The sequence below is a fragment of the Aulonocara stuartgranti genome (genome assembly GCF_965226115.1).
Source record: "Aulonocara stuartgranti genome assembly, chromosome: 6".
Taxonomy (NCBI): Eukaryota; Metazoa; Chordata; class Actinopteri; order Cichliformes; family Cichlidae; genus Aulonocara; species Aulonocara stuartgranti.
Window position 1 is genome coordinate 1,611,554 of NC_138944.1, and position 14,688 is coordinate 1,626,241.

The window sequence follows — 14,688 nt, forward strand, 5'->3', positions numbered from 1 at the left end:
GAGCGCGCATTTGACGTTCGCGCTCCGGGCTGTAGCGCGCCTCCTGAAAATGAGGAAACAGAGCGAGAAAACAACAAAAACGGTAAATAAAGAAGAAAACAGCACATCAGACTTTACAGCAGCGATTTTCTCTGCACTGCAGCTCGCCGTTTGCTTAAAGTCATTATTTAATAGCTTCATTGGACTAGACCACGATCATAAAGCTTTTTTTTAGAAATAAGGAACTGCATTATAATGGCTCAGCTCAGTGTTGTGTTGTTGGAATAAATGTTTTAATGAACTCAGTGATTTCATTTATCGAAAACAAGCCATAATACGCGAATAATGTGAACGATTACATTATTAATATTACAACTATACAGTGCTGTGTGAAAGTCCCGAGCCACCCCTTTTTCCTTTGGATTATTCCCTGCGAGACAGACTTTGTTGTAATGTTTTAAAGTGGTCCTGAGCAGCAGGTCTCCACAGTGGGCTGTTTTTGCACTTGTGCTTGTGCCTGAGCATTTTCAGAGGAATGATTTTTTTATTCTTGGCTTGTTAAGCCGCCCAACTCTGCCTCATCACAGCCAGCTCAGCAGAAAATACATTTTAAGTTGCTTCTTTAGGCACTTTGTTACCAGCAGCCTGACAGATCATTCATTCCCATTTGTTTAGTTGTTTAGTGTTAGTGTCATTTGTACTAAAAGTTCAAATACTGATTCAAATTCTTTACTCCAGTAAATACAATACAATACAATTTTATTTATATAGCACATGCCAAAGTGCTTCCCAGAATGAGTTAAGAGCAATAATAAATACAAATATAAAATACAACATAGAAATAAAATATACTAACAGGCGGGTGACATAACTAACCAATAATACACCAGGCATAGTAGGCACCAGTGAAGTCCACACACAATGCTGAAGGTTAAAACATTATAAACATTAACAGAGTGATAAAGATAAGTTCCAGTACACTAAAACAAACACAAAAAACCAGGAGCACGAGAGTCCAGAACCAAAACACGACAGTCCACTAGTCCATAACACAGTCAGGGGGCCGACCGTGCACACAGCAACGGCGGCGACGGGCAAACAGTTCTGGGGGCCGACCATGCACACGGCAACGGCGGCGACGGGCAAACAGTTCTGGGGGCCGACCGTGCACACGGCAACGGCGGCGACGGGCAAACAGTTCTGGGGGCCGACCGTGCACATGGCAACGGCGGCGACGGGCAAACAGTTCTGGAGGCCGACCTCTTGGAAGGTAGTGGCGGCCACTGAGCAGGTCCGGAGGACGGCCGCGATGCCAGCGGCGGCGACGAACTCCTTCCGGAGGCCGTCCCCGAAGGCCATGATGCCATCTTAGAGGCCCGGAAAACGGCCGGCAGAGGCGAGGCGGAACGGGTCGAGCTGGCACTGACGGCGGCGTGGCAACCACAGGACCAGACGGGGCCGGACCAGACGAAGGCGGAGCTGAAGCCGGACCAGGCGCGGATGAGGACGCGGAGGCCGGACCAGGCGCAGATGAGGACGCGGAGGCCGGACCAGGCGCGAATGATGGCAGCGGGACGGCTGCGGAACCTGACGGCAGCGGGACGGCTGCGGAACCTGACGGCGGTGATGCTGCAGGAGGTGATGTGGAGATGTGCTGGCTGGGTCCTCCAGGACCACCAGCAGATGTGAGGATGTGCTGGCTGGGTCCTCCAGGACCCTCAGCTAACGAGGCGTGGTGCTGGGTGGGCTCCTCGGACCCTCCAGCAGACGTGGCATGAGGCTGGACGGGCTCCTCGGGCCTTCCAGCAGACGTGGCATGAGGCTGGACGGGCTCCTCGGGGCCTCCAGCAGACGTGGCATGAGGCTGGACAGGCTCCTCGGGCCCTCCAGCAGACGTGGCATGAGGCTGGACGGGCTCCTCGGGCCCTCCAGCAGCCGACACTTGAGGCTGGCTGGGTTCTCCTAAACCCCCAGCAGACGACACTTGAGGCTGGCCGGGCTCCTCAGGCCCTCCAGCCGATGAGGCAGGACGCTGGCTGGGTTCACCTGAACCCCCAGCTAACATGACGTGAGACTGGACGAGCTCCTCAGGTCCTCCAGCCAACGAGGCAGGACGCTGGCTGGGTTCACCTGAACCCCCAGCTAACATGACGTGAGACTGGACGGGTTCCTCAGGCCCTCCAGTGGAACCAGTCTCTGAAGCAGCAGGTACGGAGACCTCTGCCAGTGGGGACACTGGCTGGGACTGAGCAGCACTTTGGCTAGACTCAGGCAGCAACAGTGGGATACAGTCCTCAGAGGGCTGAAAGTGTTCCCCAATACACTTAGCAGAGGACTGAGGCGGACGGGTGAACTCACTTGAACTCTCAGGGGGTGCTGAGAGCCGAGGCTGTTCTGGTGAGTTCTCCGGTGAGGCTGCTGGTGCTGGCGTCTTGACCTCTAGGGGTCCAGAGTTGGCTGGTGACTGACACCTAGCCTCTGGGGAGGCCCTAGAGGGAGCCCAGGAAGGAGGGCCCGAAACACAAAAAACCAGGAGCACGAGAGTCCAGAACCAAAACACGACAGTCCACTAGTCCATAACACAGTCAGGGGGCCGACCGTGCACACAGCAACGGCGGCGACGGGCAAACAGTTCTGGGGGCCGACCGTGCACATGGCAACGGCGGCGACGGGCAAACAGTTCTGGAGGCCGACCTCTTGGAAGGTAGTGGCGGCCACTGAGCAGGTCCGGAGGACGGCCGCGATGCCAGCGGCGGCGACGAACTCCTTCCGGAGGCCGTCCCCGAAGGCCATGATGCCATCTTAGAGGCCCGGAAAACGGCCGGCAGAGGCGAGGCGGAACGGGTCGAGCTGGCACTGACGGCGGCGTGGCAACCACAGGACCAGACGGGGCCGGACCAGACGAAGGCGGAGCTGAAGCCGGACCAGGCGCGGATGAGGACGCGGAGGCCGGACCAGGCGCAGATGAGGACGCGGAGGCCGGACCAGGCGCAAATGATGGCAGCGGGACGGCTGCGGAACCTGACGGCAGCGGGACAGCTGCGGAACCTGACGGCAGCGGGACGGCTGCGGAACCTGACGGCGGTGATGCTGCAGGAGGTGATGTGGAGATGTGCTGGCTGGGTCCTCCAGGACCACCAGCAGATGTGAGGATGTGCTGGCTGGGTCCTCCAGGACCCTCAGCTAACGAGGCGTGGTGCTGGGTGGGCTCCTCGGACCCTCCAGCAGACGTGGCATGAGGCTGGACGGGCTCCTCGGGCCCTCCAGCAGACGTGGCATGAGGCTGGACGGGCTCCTCGGGCCCTCCAGCAGCCGACACTTGAGGCTGGCTGGGTTCTCCTAAACCCCCAGCAGACGACACTTGAGGCTGGCCGGGCTCCTCAGGCCCTCCAGCCGATGAGGCAGGACGCTGGCTGGGTTCACCTGAACCCCCAGCTAACATGACGTGAGACTGGACGAGCTCCTCAGGTCCTCCAGCCAACGAGGCAGGACGCTGGCTGGGTTCACCTGAACCCCCAGCTAACATGACTTGAGACTGGACGGGCTCCTCAGGCCCTCCAGTGGAACCAGTCTCTGAAGCAGCAGGTACGGAGACCTCTGCCAGTGGGGACACTGGCTGGGACTGAGCAGCACTTTGGCTAGACTCAGGCAGCAACAGTGGGATACAGTCCTCAGAGGGCTGAAAGTGTTCCCCAATACACTTAGCAGAGGACTGAGGCGGACGGGTGAACTCACTTGAACTCTCAGGGGGTGCTGAGAGCCGAGGCTGTTCTGGTGAGTTCTCCGGTGAGGCTGCTGGTGCTGGCGTCTTGACCTCTAGGGGTCCAGAGTTGGCTGGTGACTGACACCCAGCCTCTGGGGAGGCCCTAGAGGGAGCAACTATCTCTGAGAACAAGAACAAGAAAACAATCCCTGATGCAAACTAAAACCAAAACATAATAACCTCAAACATGGAATAACAAAAACATGAAACTCCACATACTGGGTCCAACGGACCCAGACCCGTGACATTTAGTCTGCCTCAGTTTATATGAACAAACATAATGTGACATGTACAGATTTAACAACACGAGGACTTCCGTGTGAGCTTTAAATGAGCGTCCTTCCTTTACCTCTAAGCTCTCCTCTTCCTTTCCTCTCCTCTCCTGTCCTTCTTTCTTATCTTTCTCCATCTCTGAGTGATGTTAGCTCTCTTTCTTCTCTCTCCCTGTGAAATAAGCAGCTGGAGCTTTAGCTGCAACACACCGTGAGACAAACAGTTTGTGTGTTTGCTGATGTTTGTTGAGCTCATAGAAAGGCTGCATTTTAATTTTTTTTAATTGTTGGAATTAGGGATGGGTACCGGTGTCCGGTGCCATGATGGCACCGGTTCTGACATAAACGGTAGTAACCAGACCGAAAAGCAGCGCACATTTCGGTGCTTTATTTCGGTGCTTTTTTTTCCTGAGCTGTGATACACTTCTAGCCAATCATTTTACGTTTCCGAGGATAGTAGGCGGGTCCAGGTACGTACGTTCTGTTAGAGCAGAGCTACAGATTAAAAATGTCCAAGGCGAAGCGGTCAAAGTCTGGCTGTACTTCACAGCAAAAGATGCAAACTCAGCAGCAACAAGTGCTTTAAGCTGATACTGTGATGCTGTCAAAGGAGGTAACACCTCGAATCCGATGAAACACCTGGCGACGCATAGCGTTTTTTTAAAAAGCCCAGAAATGCGCCGTATTTGATAGCTTGCTGCGAGACCTCACACTGTGCACGTTGGGTGGGTTGCCAGTTATCGGACCCGGAGCAACATCCCCCAAAAACCCGAAGAGGAGAGTCCTGGCCCCTAGCCCTGCCAGTGCAGCAGAAATGATGAGGATGATGATGCAGCAGCAGCCGTTCTTCTCTGCGTGAGCAGCTTAATGTTGTTCGTGTGTAATTTACGTTGAGTAGGCTAACCACGTTATTACATTAATGCATGTAAGGTGAACTAGCAAACATCATCATAGCTACATGTCTTCTTGTTTGATGGCAGATACTCCCTTCACCCTGGCCAAAAAGGCTAAAATGCCCAAAGAAAAAGTGGAAAACAGCTGAACATGAGAGGTTTTTGGACAAAGTTTGTGTTCTCCATTCTTTAAGCACCGGCACCGTTTCAAAAGTACCGATTTGGCACCGGTATCGGATAAAACCTAAACGATACCCATCCCTAGTTGGAATTATGAGAATAGAATCGTACAATCAGAGTTTGATCCTTCATGCAATAACACCTCCAGTCTCATTAGAGTTGTACAAACTCTGTTTTAGCTTTATGTATAATAATAATCATCCATTTATGTGCACTTTGCAGTAAATTGTCTATTTTAAATAATTAACTAATATATAATAATATTATATTACATTATTATTAATAGTATGATATTATTAAAATATAATATAATAAAATATTTCTATTTTCTCAGCAAAATATAAAGAAATGAGTGACTCATGACTTTTGCACAGTACTGTATCTGCAGTTTTACACGTGAAAAAGTAAAATTGTAAATGTGCAAAAATGAGATGCTGTTGTGTGTGTGTTTTATCCCACAGTAGAGCTGTAATATTGCCACATACTTACTGAAATCTTTTACTGAAATGCATTTTTTATCTCTAACTCTGATTATTTTGTTATTTCTTTAGTTATAACTGTGCGAGCGGCTCTCTACATAATAACAGCTGCGCACTGGCTCAGCACTGATGCACACATGGAATTTAAACAATACATCAAAGTGCAGTTTTTGCATTTTTACCAGAAACAGCGCAGTGCCTCCTCACAGTGAAAGCAGAGCTCCTGAATACTTGCATGTGTGTGAGTGTGTTGCGTGCTGAGCTCCACCATGGTTCAGTGGCAGCTCTGCACTCCGGAGAACCTGATGTATTCAGGGTTTGGCCGTCCTTTTCCACGACATGGCCTCCAGCTGCTCTTTTGGTTTTCCAACCAGTGTGTGACCTGCGAGGTCGTCCAGCTGGTGGTCACCATGAAGGTAAGATCAGGTCTGTGTGTGTCTGTGTGTGTGTGTGTGAATCAGACTAACACCTGATGTGTTTCCACAGCTGGTGTCGGACTGTCAGCCGGAGAACGGGAACTTCGGCTTCCACCTGTTTGGAAACATGGAGGAGCTCCTTCCTGTTCTGAGCAGGCCCAGGAAGAGCAGGAGTAAGGTGTGCCATGTTTGTTTGGTAGTTTCACAGGTAGAGATCAGTCTGCTTCCTGTTAGGGGAACCGCCCAGCTGGTTATGGTTCAGTAAAAACACTTCAGTTTGAGGTTTCAAGCTCTCAGCTGGAATCTGAATGGGCAAACATGTCATTATAAGTGAAATGAGAAGAAGGGGAAAGGCGGGAGCGTGCAGGTGGGAGTAGGACTCAGACTGTAGGGGCAAAGTGCTGTTTTATTCCTCCTGTGACAGCCTCTGCCCTCCATCTTTACTCTCTTTCCAGGTTACGTACTTTGAGGTTGGCAACCTGAGCACAGAAACTTATCCTGCTTCTGCAAACCTGCCGGCGTACGTGAGGGAAAATTATCGGTCGGGTGTCAGAAGCAACAACTCCAACATCGATCGCATCATCATTGGTTACCGGGTGAGGACCCGGGTGGTGGAGACGGTGTACATCACTGAGCACGACCCAGCCGCCTTTGGGAGGTTCAGATTCGACAGGACTTTTGAAATCAGCTGTGAACTGATCCAGGCCCTGCAGAACCCCCAGCTGGACCTCACCAGCTTCCTCATCCAGATGGGCTACTACGTAAATGTGCTCCAGGGCATAGGAGAGACCCCCTACTCGGATCCATCAGCTCAGCAAACCTGCAGCGTGGTGCAGTACTACAGCGGATCCACACAGCAGCCCAGCAGCTACGAGCAGCACGTGCACTACAGCTACAACACATCAGCACAGAGCGGGCCTGCAGCTAACTACAGGAAACTACCGGCGTACAGTTACTGGAAGCTGCCTCGTGAAGGTAAACCTGCAGTCAGGGTTCAGTTTAGCTTCACATGTAAAAGTTTTTAATGGCAGAAAATGTGGAATATGTCTGACTGGCTTCTTTGGTCAGGTCGCCCGAGTTCAAGCTGAGATGTGCGCTTCGTTTGAGGTTTTATTTCCCCAGATTTGCATTGTTTTTATGATTTGTCGTTTTGGTTTTCTTTCACAAGAAGCACTCGAGTTGGAAGCAACTGGACGTCTTATCCAGATGTGCAGAAGTCTCAGTGATGAGGTGAAACATCTAAAAAAAGACGTCCAGTCGTTTTCCACTGCTTCAGATGATCATGAGCTGTAGCAGCAACTGCACCTGTTAAAAGGCCAGGACTTTATGATGTAATGTGACCTTTAACCTCTGCTATTTATTTAAAATCAAACCATGTGTGTCATGTTTCCCTACAGACAATGAGCTGGTGTCATATCTGTGCTTTTACTTTAGCTTTTTATATCACCTGTAGGGTCTGCTGAAGAATTGGCTCCTGTAAAAGTTCTGGACATGAACCTAGAAATGAAGCTCCCATATTTAGACGTGATTGTTCAGAGCTGCTACACCGCGAGCCAGATTCCATTTTAAAGACTTTCTGAATTTCTGTCTTCAGCTTTCAGTGGAAAACCAAAGAAGCGGGATGGCGGCGAGGACTTTGGCTTCCTGAAGCTTCTTCTCGGCGCTGGAGCGCTCTACTTAGCAGCCAAGTGTCTGTTCTGGTTACTCGGCAGCTGGTGGAGCGAAGACGTGGACGGAGACGTGGCGCTGAAGCCACAGTGGACTCCGACGTTTTGGCGCCGCGCTCCCAGCGATCGGCACACGCACGTCATGCTGGATTACGTCTTCTAAAACTCACACGTGGTATCAAATGTCACACAAAGCTGTGGACTTTCTGGACTCCAGCCTGTGCACTGTGCTGTTTTCCACACTGGAGGAAAAATGATCATTTTAAACGATTTTAAGGTGTTTTTGCTTTATGTTTGACACAGACTGGACCAAAATCACATTACGCATTCATCCATGCATCCAGCTGAATCTGTAAACACTGAAGTGCTGATCTCTGAAATCTTACATTTTAAAAATCAGTGCAGTATTCATGTGATGGTTCCTGTTCCAGGACGCAGCTTTAGCTCCAGATGACTCAGTTTCCACTTCCACAAAGTCAGCTCTGATTATTTTCATTAGTGGAGAAAGAAAGCCATCACCAATCGAGCTCCGATACCACCATTCACCGCGGCAACGGAAAAATAAAGAGCAGGGCAGCGATTTTAATCCAGAAGACGAAGCAATATGAGCGTGTGTCAGGACGGGCGCATCAGAGATCACACACTCGCAGTGAGACTGGTTTTGGTCGTTTTTAGTGGAAAATAAACTCAAACTTTGAATCAAATATTGTTTGACATAATTTAAAAACTAGAGCTCAAAATTTCAGCATGAAATGTAATCAGATTACAGACTGTCTGTAGGTTCTTTTAGTCGTGTTTGAGACTAAATATTCACATTGGGTCTTGGGAATGAGGCGTGGGCTGGGAAGGCCACAGATTTCTCTCCACAGGTTCGACTCCCGAGGCTGGAAGCAGAGAACAGTGAGTTCAACAAACAGCTCTGACCCCAGCAACAAGGTGACACCACAGCACCAGAGGCCAGCGCACACACTAACACAGGTGAGTTCACTGCCCACTGCCTCCAGGTGCGAGGACTCGTAGAGCACGAGTGTTGAACATTTAGATTCTGTCGATCGTGTCGGAGAATGGCCGACACAAATGGAGATGCTTTGAAACCAGTAACTCCAGTAAAGTAACTCCAGTAAAGTAACTCCAGTAAAGTCCAAGAATGAAGCAGAGAGCCGGAAATGAGCAGAACTTTAAGGCAGGTCGCACAAACATGGATAAAAGTGCGTTAGCTGTTTGACACAGACATACGGAGGGCCAGGAGTGACTAAATGAAGTAATGTAATACACCATTAAATAATTGATGAAATGTTTAATTAATTAATTAATGAAACATATTTTGAGAAGTAATTAAATGACCATTCATTTATTTATTTCAAATTTTAATTAATTATTGACACAATTCATTAATTCATTTTGTCACTCCTGGTGCTCCGTATCTCTGTACCTCTTTTTACTGTTCGCCCAACTTTCAGCAAACCATATTAGGTCGAGTAAACCTCGAGGTATTTCTCTGCTGGACAGAAATCTAATCATCGCTCTTTTTTTCTGAAGAACGAAAACCAAATCTCTGCCGCTTTGGATTCAGTAAAATTGTTCCCTGGACCTGAGATCTGAATATTAACAGGTGTGAACGTATGGCTACGACATCCTTAAATCTGGAAGCTATCATTCAGAAAACCCAACGCAGACTAAACAGTGTCTCCTGAGAGATCTCTGAGGAAGAGGAGGAAGAGTTCTGATCGCCAAAGCGTCGCTCCGTGTAGAGAAAAATCCTTCAAACAACATCGACAAGGTGCTCTGTAACTTTGTGTGGAGAAATGCGACTCAGTATTTAAGGAAACCTGTTCTCAGCACTTTAAACAATACATCTAAGATTAATTGGCTAAAATATTGACAAAAATATCCCAACTGCACCTGGAATGTTTTTCTCCTCCATGTGATCTCTAAACTAGGCGCTTTAAACTTTTTTGGCATTAATCAAATCCCAATTAAAATTTCTGCTTTTCATTGCCGAACCTTTTTGTCACGGACTCTCATGGACACTTTATACAGACACAAATCGCTCTTTATGGAATACCGGTTTCTTAATATCCCGCCTGGGGATTATGCTCAAGTTTGTGCTGTTCTGGTCACGTCCCAATCCAAACCCTCAGCAGTGGTCTTATTATCACCATCAGATACAGCTGCAGGCAAAATACGCTTCTCTAACAATCTAACCAAGCAATACACACTCAAGTATAGAGTGGGACGAAATGTCTGGATCAAAGGTGCAAACTGTAAAAATAACAATGAAACAATTCAAATATACAACAGTGCCGAACTTGAACAGAAATAGAAAAGAATGAGAAAAAATAAACACAAACGTGCACAGACAGAGTCACACACAGATTTCCAGAAATAACAATAAATCAATCAGAGTCTTATTTCAACGGGAAACTGTAGCGACTCCTCATATCATCTCATACTGGGGAAAGTTCGTAGACAACACAAACTGGACAAAGGTCTGGCTCTTCCCAACTGATATTTGATCACGTTAAAGAAATTTCCTTTACATTAATTCGGTTAAAATCTAAATCCAGAAAGGCTTCAAAGAGAACGTTGATGTCAGCGGCAGCTTTTGTTCTGATCACACTGAAACATCTGTCCATCTGTTATTAGACTCAATTGGCTTCTCTCAAAATGTAAAAGAACCCACCCACCACTGTAATCACACTCTAGATCTTGTTTTAACATAAGGCATAGAAACTGAACATTTAACAGTGTTTCCTGAAAACCCTCTCCTGTCTGATCATTTCCTGATAACATTTACTTTTACAATAATTGATTACACAGCAGTGGAGAGTAGACTTTATCACAGTAGATGTCTTTCTGAAAGCGCTGTAACTAAGTTTAAGAATATAATCCACCCACTGTTATCATCTTCAATGCCCTGTACCAACACAGAGCAGAGCAGCTATCTGAACGCTACCCCAACAGAGGTCGATTATCTTGTTAATAATTTCACCTCCTCACTACGTACGACTCTGGATACTGTAGCTCCTGTGAAAACCAAGGTCTCTAATCAGAAGTACCTGACTCCGTGGTATAATTCTCAAACACGTAGCCTAAAGCAGACGACTCGTAATCTGGAGAGGAAATGGCGTGTCACAAATTTAGAGGATCATCATTTAGCCTGGAGAAATAGTTTGCTGCTTTATAAGAAAGCCCTCCGCAAAGCCAGAACATCTTACTATTCATCACTGATTGAAGAAAATAAGAACAACCCCAGGTTTCTCTTCAGCTCTGTAGCCAGGCTGACAAACAGTCAGAGCTCTGTTGAGCCAACCATCCCTTTAACGTTAACTAGTAATGACTTCATGAACTTCTTCACAAATAAAATTTTAATCATTAGAGAAGAAATGACCAGTAATCATCCCACAGATGTAATATTATCTGAAAAGTCACCTGCAACGCCAAAATCTGGCATTGCACCTGCAGAGCATCCAGGAAAATGCTCTGCAGGTGTTTCCTCTAAAATGTCAGAGAATGGTTCTGTGTCAGTGCCATCTTCCAAGGTTGAGAAATTGTCCGATGACCTCGCCTTCTTCCTCTTCGCGAGCGTTCTTATAAAATCTAAATCTGAGACCAAACAGTCTGTGTCTCTGTCAGCAGAACTAGACGTGGCCATCAACCGTCTGAGAGACCTGATCAAGCCTGAACTCAGCAGCACAGAGTCCACCACGAGTCTCATCAATGACCAGAAACAGTTCATGAAGAAAATAGCCAAATCCCTCATCAGGGAGTTTGGCTCCCCAGAACGGGTCTTACATGCTGCGATGGAAAGTAATTCATCTTTTGATGAGGCTGTGATAAGGCATCTAAAAATCAGCCTGGGAGTCATCCCCAGTCCTCCAAAGAAATCCAAAATTTCCAGGTTCTTTTCAGCGGTGGGAAAAGCTCTGCGAAAGCCCCTTAGGTGGTGCATTAAAGCCAAGCTTAGGTGGGGAGGGGGAAGTAACAAAAGTGACCGGGTCAGAAAAAGGAGTCAAGGAGGCGAAACAATAAAATAAAACAATTTTATTGAAGAAGTTCAACTAAAAGAGACGGACAAGCCGCTATCACCATAAAGGAAACACAAACAAAAGTCAGGCGTAGGTCAAATAAAGCAAAAAGTCAAAATGAAAACACAGCTCACTAGCTGTACCCACACAAAATGGCACTCTGGCCCAGAGCTCACCCTGCTCTGGGCTTAAATACCCTTAATTGCTGATGGGAGTCAGCTGCGCCGGAGGGAAAGGTGGCATCTCAGGCAGGAGGTAGTGGGACACGCCCACACAGGCACCCTCAGGAGAGAGAGAGAGAGGCTAGGGCCGTAACACATTTATTAAAGTCGGTGTAACTGCACTGGTCATGGATCGACTTTTTGTTGATGACTTACTTGGCATTTGTGTATCAGTGAAGATGATATTAGCCAAAGCTTTCACTGGAAGTCAGCTGCTGGTGTCCAGCGTTAGACATGTTCTCACTGTGTGCGTGCGCAGTGTGCTACTTTGAACAGGTAAAGGAAACCAGCATTAATGAAATACTAGTCAGATGTTCTACAAGTTTACACAACGAGACATTGAGACCTGAATTCAAACTAAAAGCCAGCTTTGAGTAATGAAGCTTGGAGATGAACAAACACTGTTTAATCCATAAGAACAACTAATGACAAACAACATTTCACAGCTTCTACTGAGGGAGGCGCTACATAATCAGCCCACTGGATACTAAGAACCTGTGAGACAGGCCACAGCATGTGAGACTGGGCAGAGCTCGCTCTGATGTGATGATGTGCAGTACAGGAGGATCTGTTAGATCACAGGAAAGAGAAACGTTTCAGCAGTTACAGGAGCTCCATAAGATCAAGAGTTTGAATATACAGAGAACACAGCCGGGGTCACTTTGTTGGGATGATGATGATGATGATGATGCAGGAGGGGTTTGTACTGCTGCCTAGTAAGAAAATTATTAGCTCGTCCCTGTGCTCATCTCTAAAAATGAACCTGGAAGCAGCTTTGAAGTCGGTGAAGTTTTGTACTGCACTCAGTCTGTGAGAAAGAAAGTTGTGATTTTATTGTACTTTTGTGAAATCCTGAGCTGATATTTTTCTGTATGTTGATGTTTTTGTCATTTTAGTCCCCGCCCATTCCAGAGAAACAGGCCTAGAAAACTCAGTTTTTAAGATAACTGTGGGAAATCATTTCACCCAGCAGCACTGATCCTGCTCAGCTCCATCCGTGACACAGCAGCTAAATACTGATAGCTGATAATACGCAGACTGGCATTAAAGGAGACACCACACAATAAACCTTTGTTAGCGCATTGAAAACTCATTATTATGACCTCAGGGTGCAGGAAGAGAGAGCAGGAGCGTTTCAGTAGGCTGGCAGGGCTGAAGACAAAACAGAACATGAGTCAAAGGATGAAGTCACTGAGGACAACAAGACTGGCACAGAGATCTGAGGACGAGTGGGAACCAAAGCCAGTGAATAATGGAAGTGTTGACGAGACCAGGTGTGTCGTTGCTAAAGGGCACATGTGGAAGGAACAAAGAGGCTGACAGGAAGGAGGCAGATGGGACATAACAAAGCGCCTCAACCAAGAAAGACCCCACAGACAGTGAGTTATTAACATCTGGCTTCTGTTTTTAATGAACATGCCCACTCGTCTTACTGATCTCAGTCAATGAAGCTCTGTGATGTTTTATTTTTTAAATATTTTTAAATTAAATTCACTAAATCATAACAACAGTTTATTATGAAGTAAATGTAAAGAGAGAGCACATCAATGCAATGACCACACAGCACCACCAGGGGGCAGAAGCGTCTCACTGGTGACAAGTTTTACACCAAAACAATGAATAAAAGCAAAGAAAAGACTGTTTAACAGATTTTATGTGAGCACGTTTTAGTAAGAGATGCACAGGAACATGATTCAAAAGGCTGTGGGTTTGAATCCCAGTACAAGAAAACAATGACTAGAATAAAATGTGCTGACGTTTGTTTAGATGGTAGGGTGCAGCTGTAGACCAGAGGAAAGGAAAGAATCTGGGTGTGTGTTTGTGTTTTAGGTTGGTTTAGCTGTTTGCCTGGGTGTGTGTAATTGTGGAGAGAGAGGAATTTATTGTCAGGGGGGGTCTGCCTGTCATAGAAGGAAAGAGGAAGCCACAGCTGGGGGTGGACAGATGTGCACAGAATAGAGTAAAAGTAGATGCAAGTCATGAGGATACAATGTTTCAGTAAGATGTTGGTTACATGAATGTTTTTTTTCATTACTAATCATGTGCCCAGCATCCACACTGCACATGCTTATGCAACACACACACACACACACACACACACACACACACACACAGACACACACACACACACACACACACTCAAGTATCAGCACAGACTGGTACCATACAGACACCCCCACACAGGGGCGGTCCTAGCCTGTTTGGTGGGTTTAAATGTTTTTGCAGATGCCGTGACTCCGCCCCCAGCACGATGTCGCCCTGGGCATCCGCCCATGTTGCCCTTATCAAAAACCGCTACACACACACACACACACACACACACACACACACACACACACACACACCACTCTGGCCATGAGTTGCTGTTGTTGCCATATAAGGGAACCCCCACGGTTTTATAGCATGTTTTAAAGCTCAGGCGGGCCCTCCCCCGAAGGGTGAGGCTGAATGTGTATCTGTGTAGGACTGAGGGAGGGGCTGCCCCTCAGATCTGCTGGTTGCAATTGCAGGATCTCCCTCTGCGCAGAGGTTCGGTTAAATAAAAGCATTACAAGTGTTTGTAAGTCAGAGTTTCTTTTCAGCTGCGTGACAAACAGATGTAAATGGCCTGCATTTGTATAGCGCCTTAAGGACCCCAAAGCACTTTACACTACATTCAGTCATTCACACACACACTGGCAATAGCCAGCTACATTGTAGCCACAGGGGCGCACTGACAGAGGCGAGGCTGCCGGACACTGGCGCCACCGGGCCCTCTGACCACCACCAGTAGGCAAACACGGGGTTAGT

General features: G+C 47.6%; 1 protein-coding gene across 4 annotated transcripts; it reads left to right on the plus strand.

Moving 5' to 3' along the window:
* Positions 1-11: 11 nt before the first annotated feature.
* LOC309707995 (uncharacterized protein) lies at positions 12-8,353 on the plus strand. Of its 4 annotated transcripts, XM_082535676.1 has the most exons (6): positions 25-82; positions 4,752-4,869; positions 5,639-5,982; positions 6,053-6,160; positions 6,438-6,957; positions 7,577-8,353. In XM_082535676.1, the coding sequence occupies exons 3-6, from the start codon at positions 5,836-5,838 to the stop codon at positions 7,810-7,812; spliced, it is 1,011 nt and encodes a 336-aa protein (XP_082391802.1). In that variant the 5' UTR covers positions 25-82; positions 4,752-4,869; positions 5,639-5,835; the 3' UTR covers positions 7,813-8,353. The 4 variants fall into 4 exon arrangements, with proteins under 4 accessions (XP_082391801.1, XP_082391802.1, XP_082391803.1 ...); XM_082535675.1 differs by lacking the exon at positions 4,752-4,869 and having other exon boundaries at positions 12-82; XM_082535677.1 differs by lacking the exon at positions 4,752-4,869 and having other exon boundaries at positions 36-82; positions 5,752-5,982.
* The last annotated feature ends 6,335 nt before the right edge of the window (positions 8,354-14,688 follow it).

What these genes read in the sequence shown, in the direction of transcription:
- LOC309707995 (XM_082535675.1), top strand. Translation starts at nt 5,836, where the DNA reads ATGGTTCAGTGGCAGCTCTGCACTCCGGAGAACCTGATGTATTCAGGG. An exon ending in AGCTGGTGGTCACCATGAAG is followed by an intron (nt 5,983 to 6,052) that starts GTAAGATCAGGT and finishes GTGTTTCCACAG; the next exon opens with CTGGTGTCGGACTGTCAGCC. An exon ending in CTGGAAGCTGCCTCGTGAAG is followed by an intron (nt 6,958 to 7,576) that starts GTAAACCTGCAG and finishes TTCTGTCTTCAG; the next exon opens with CTTTCAGTGGAAAACCAAAG.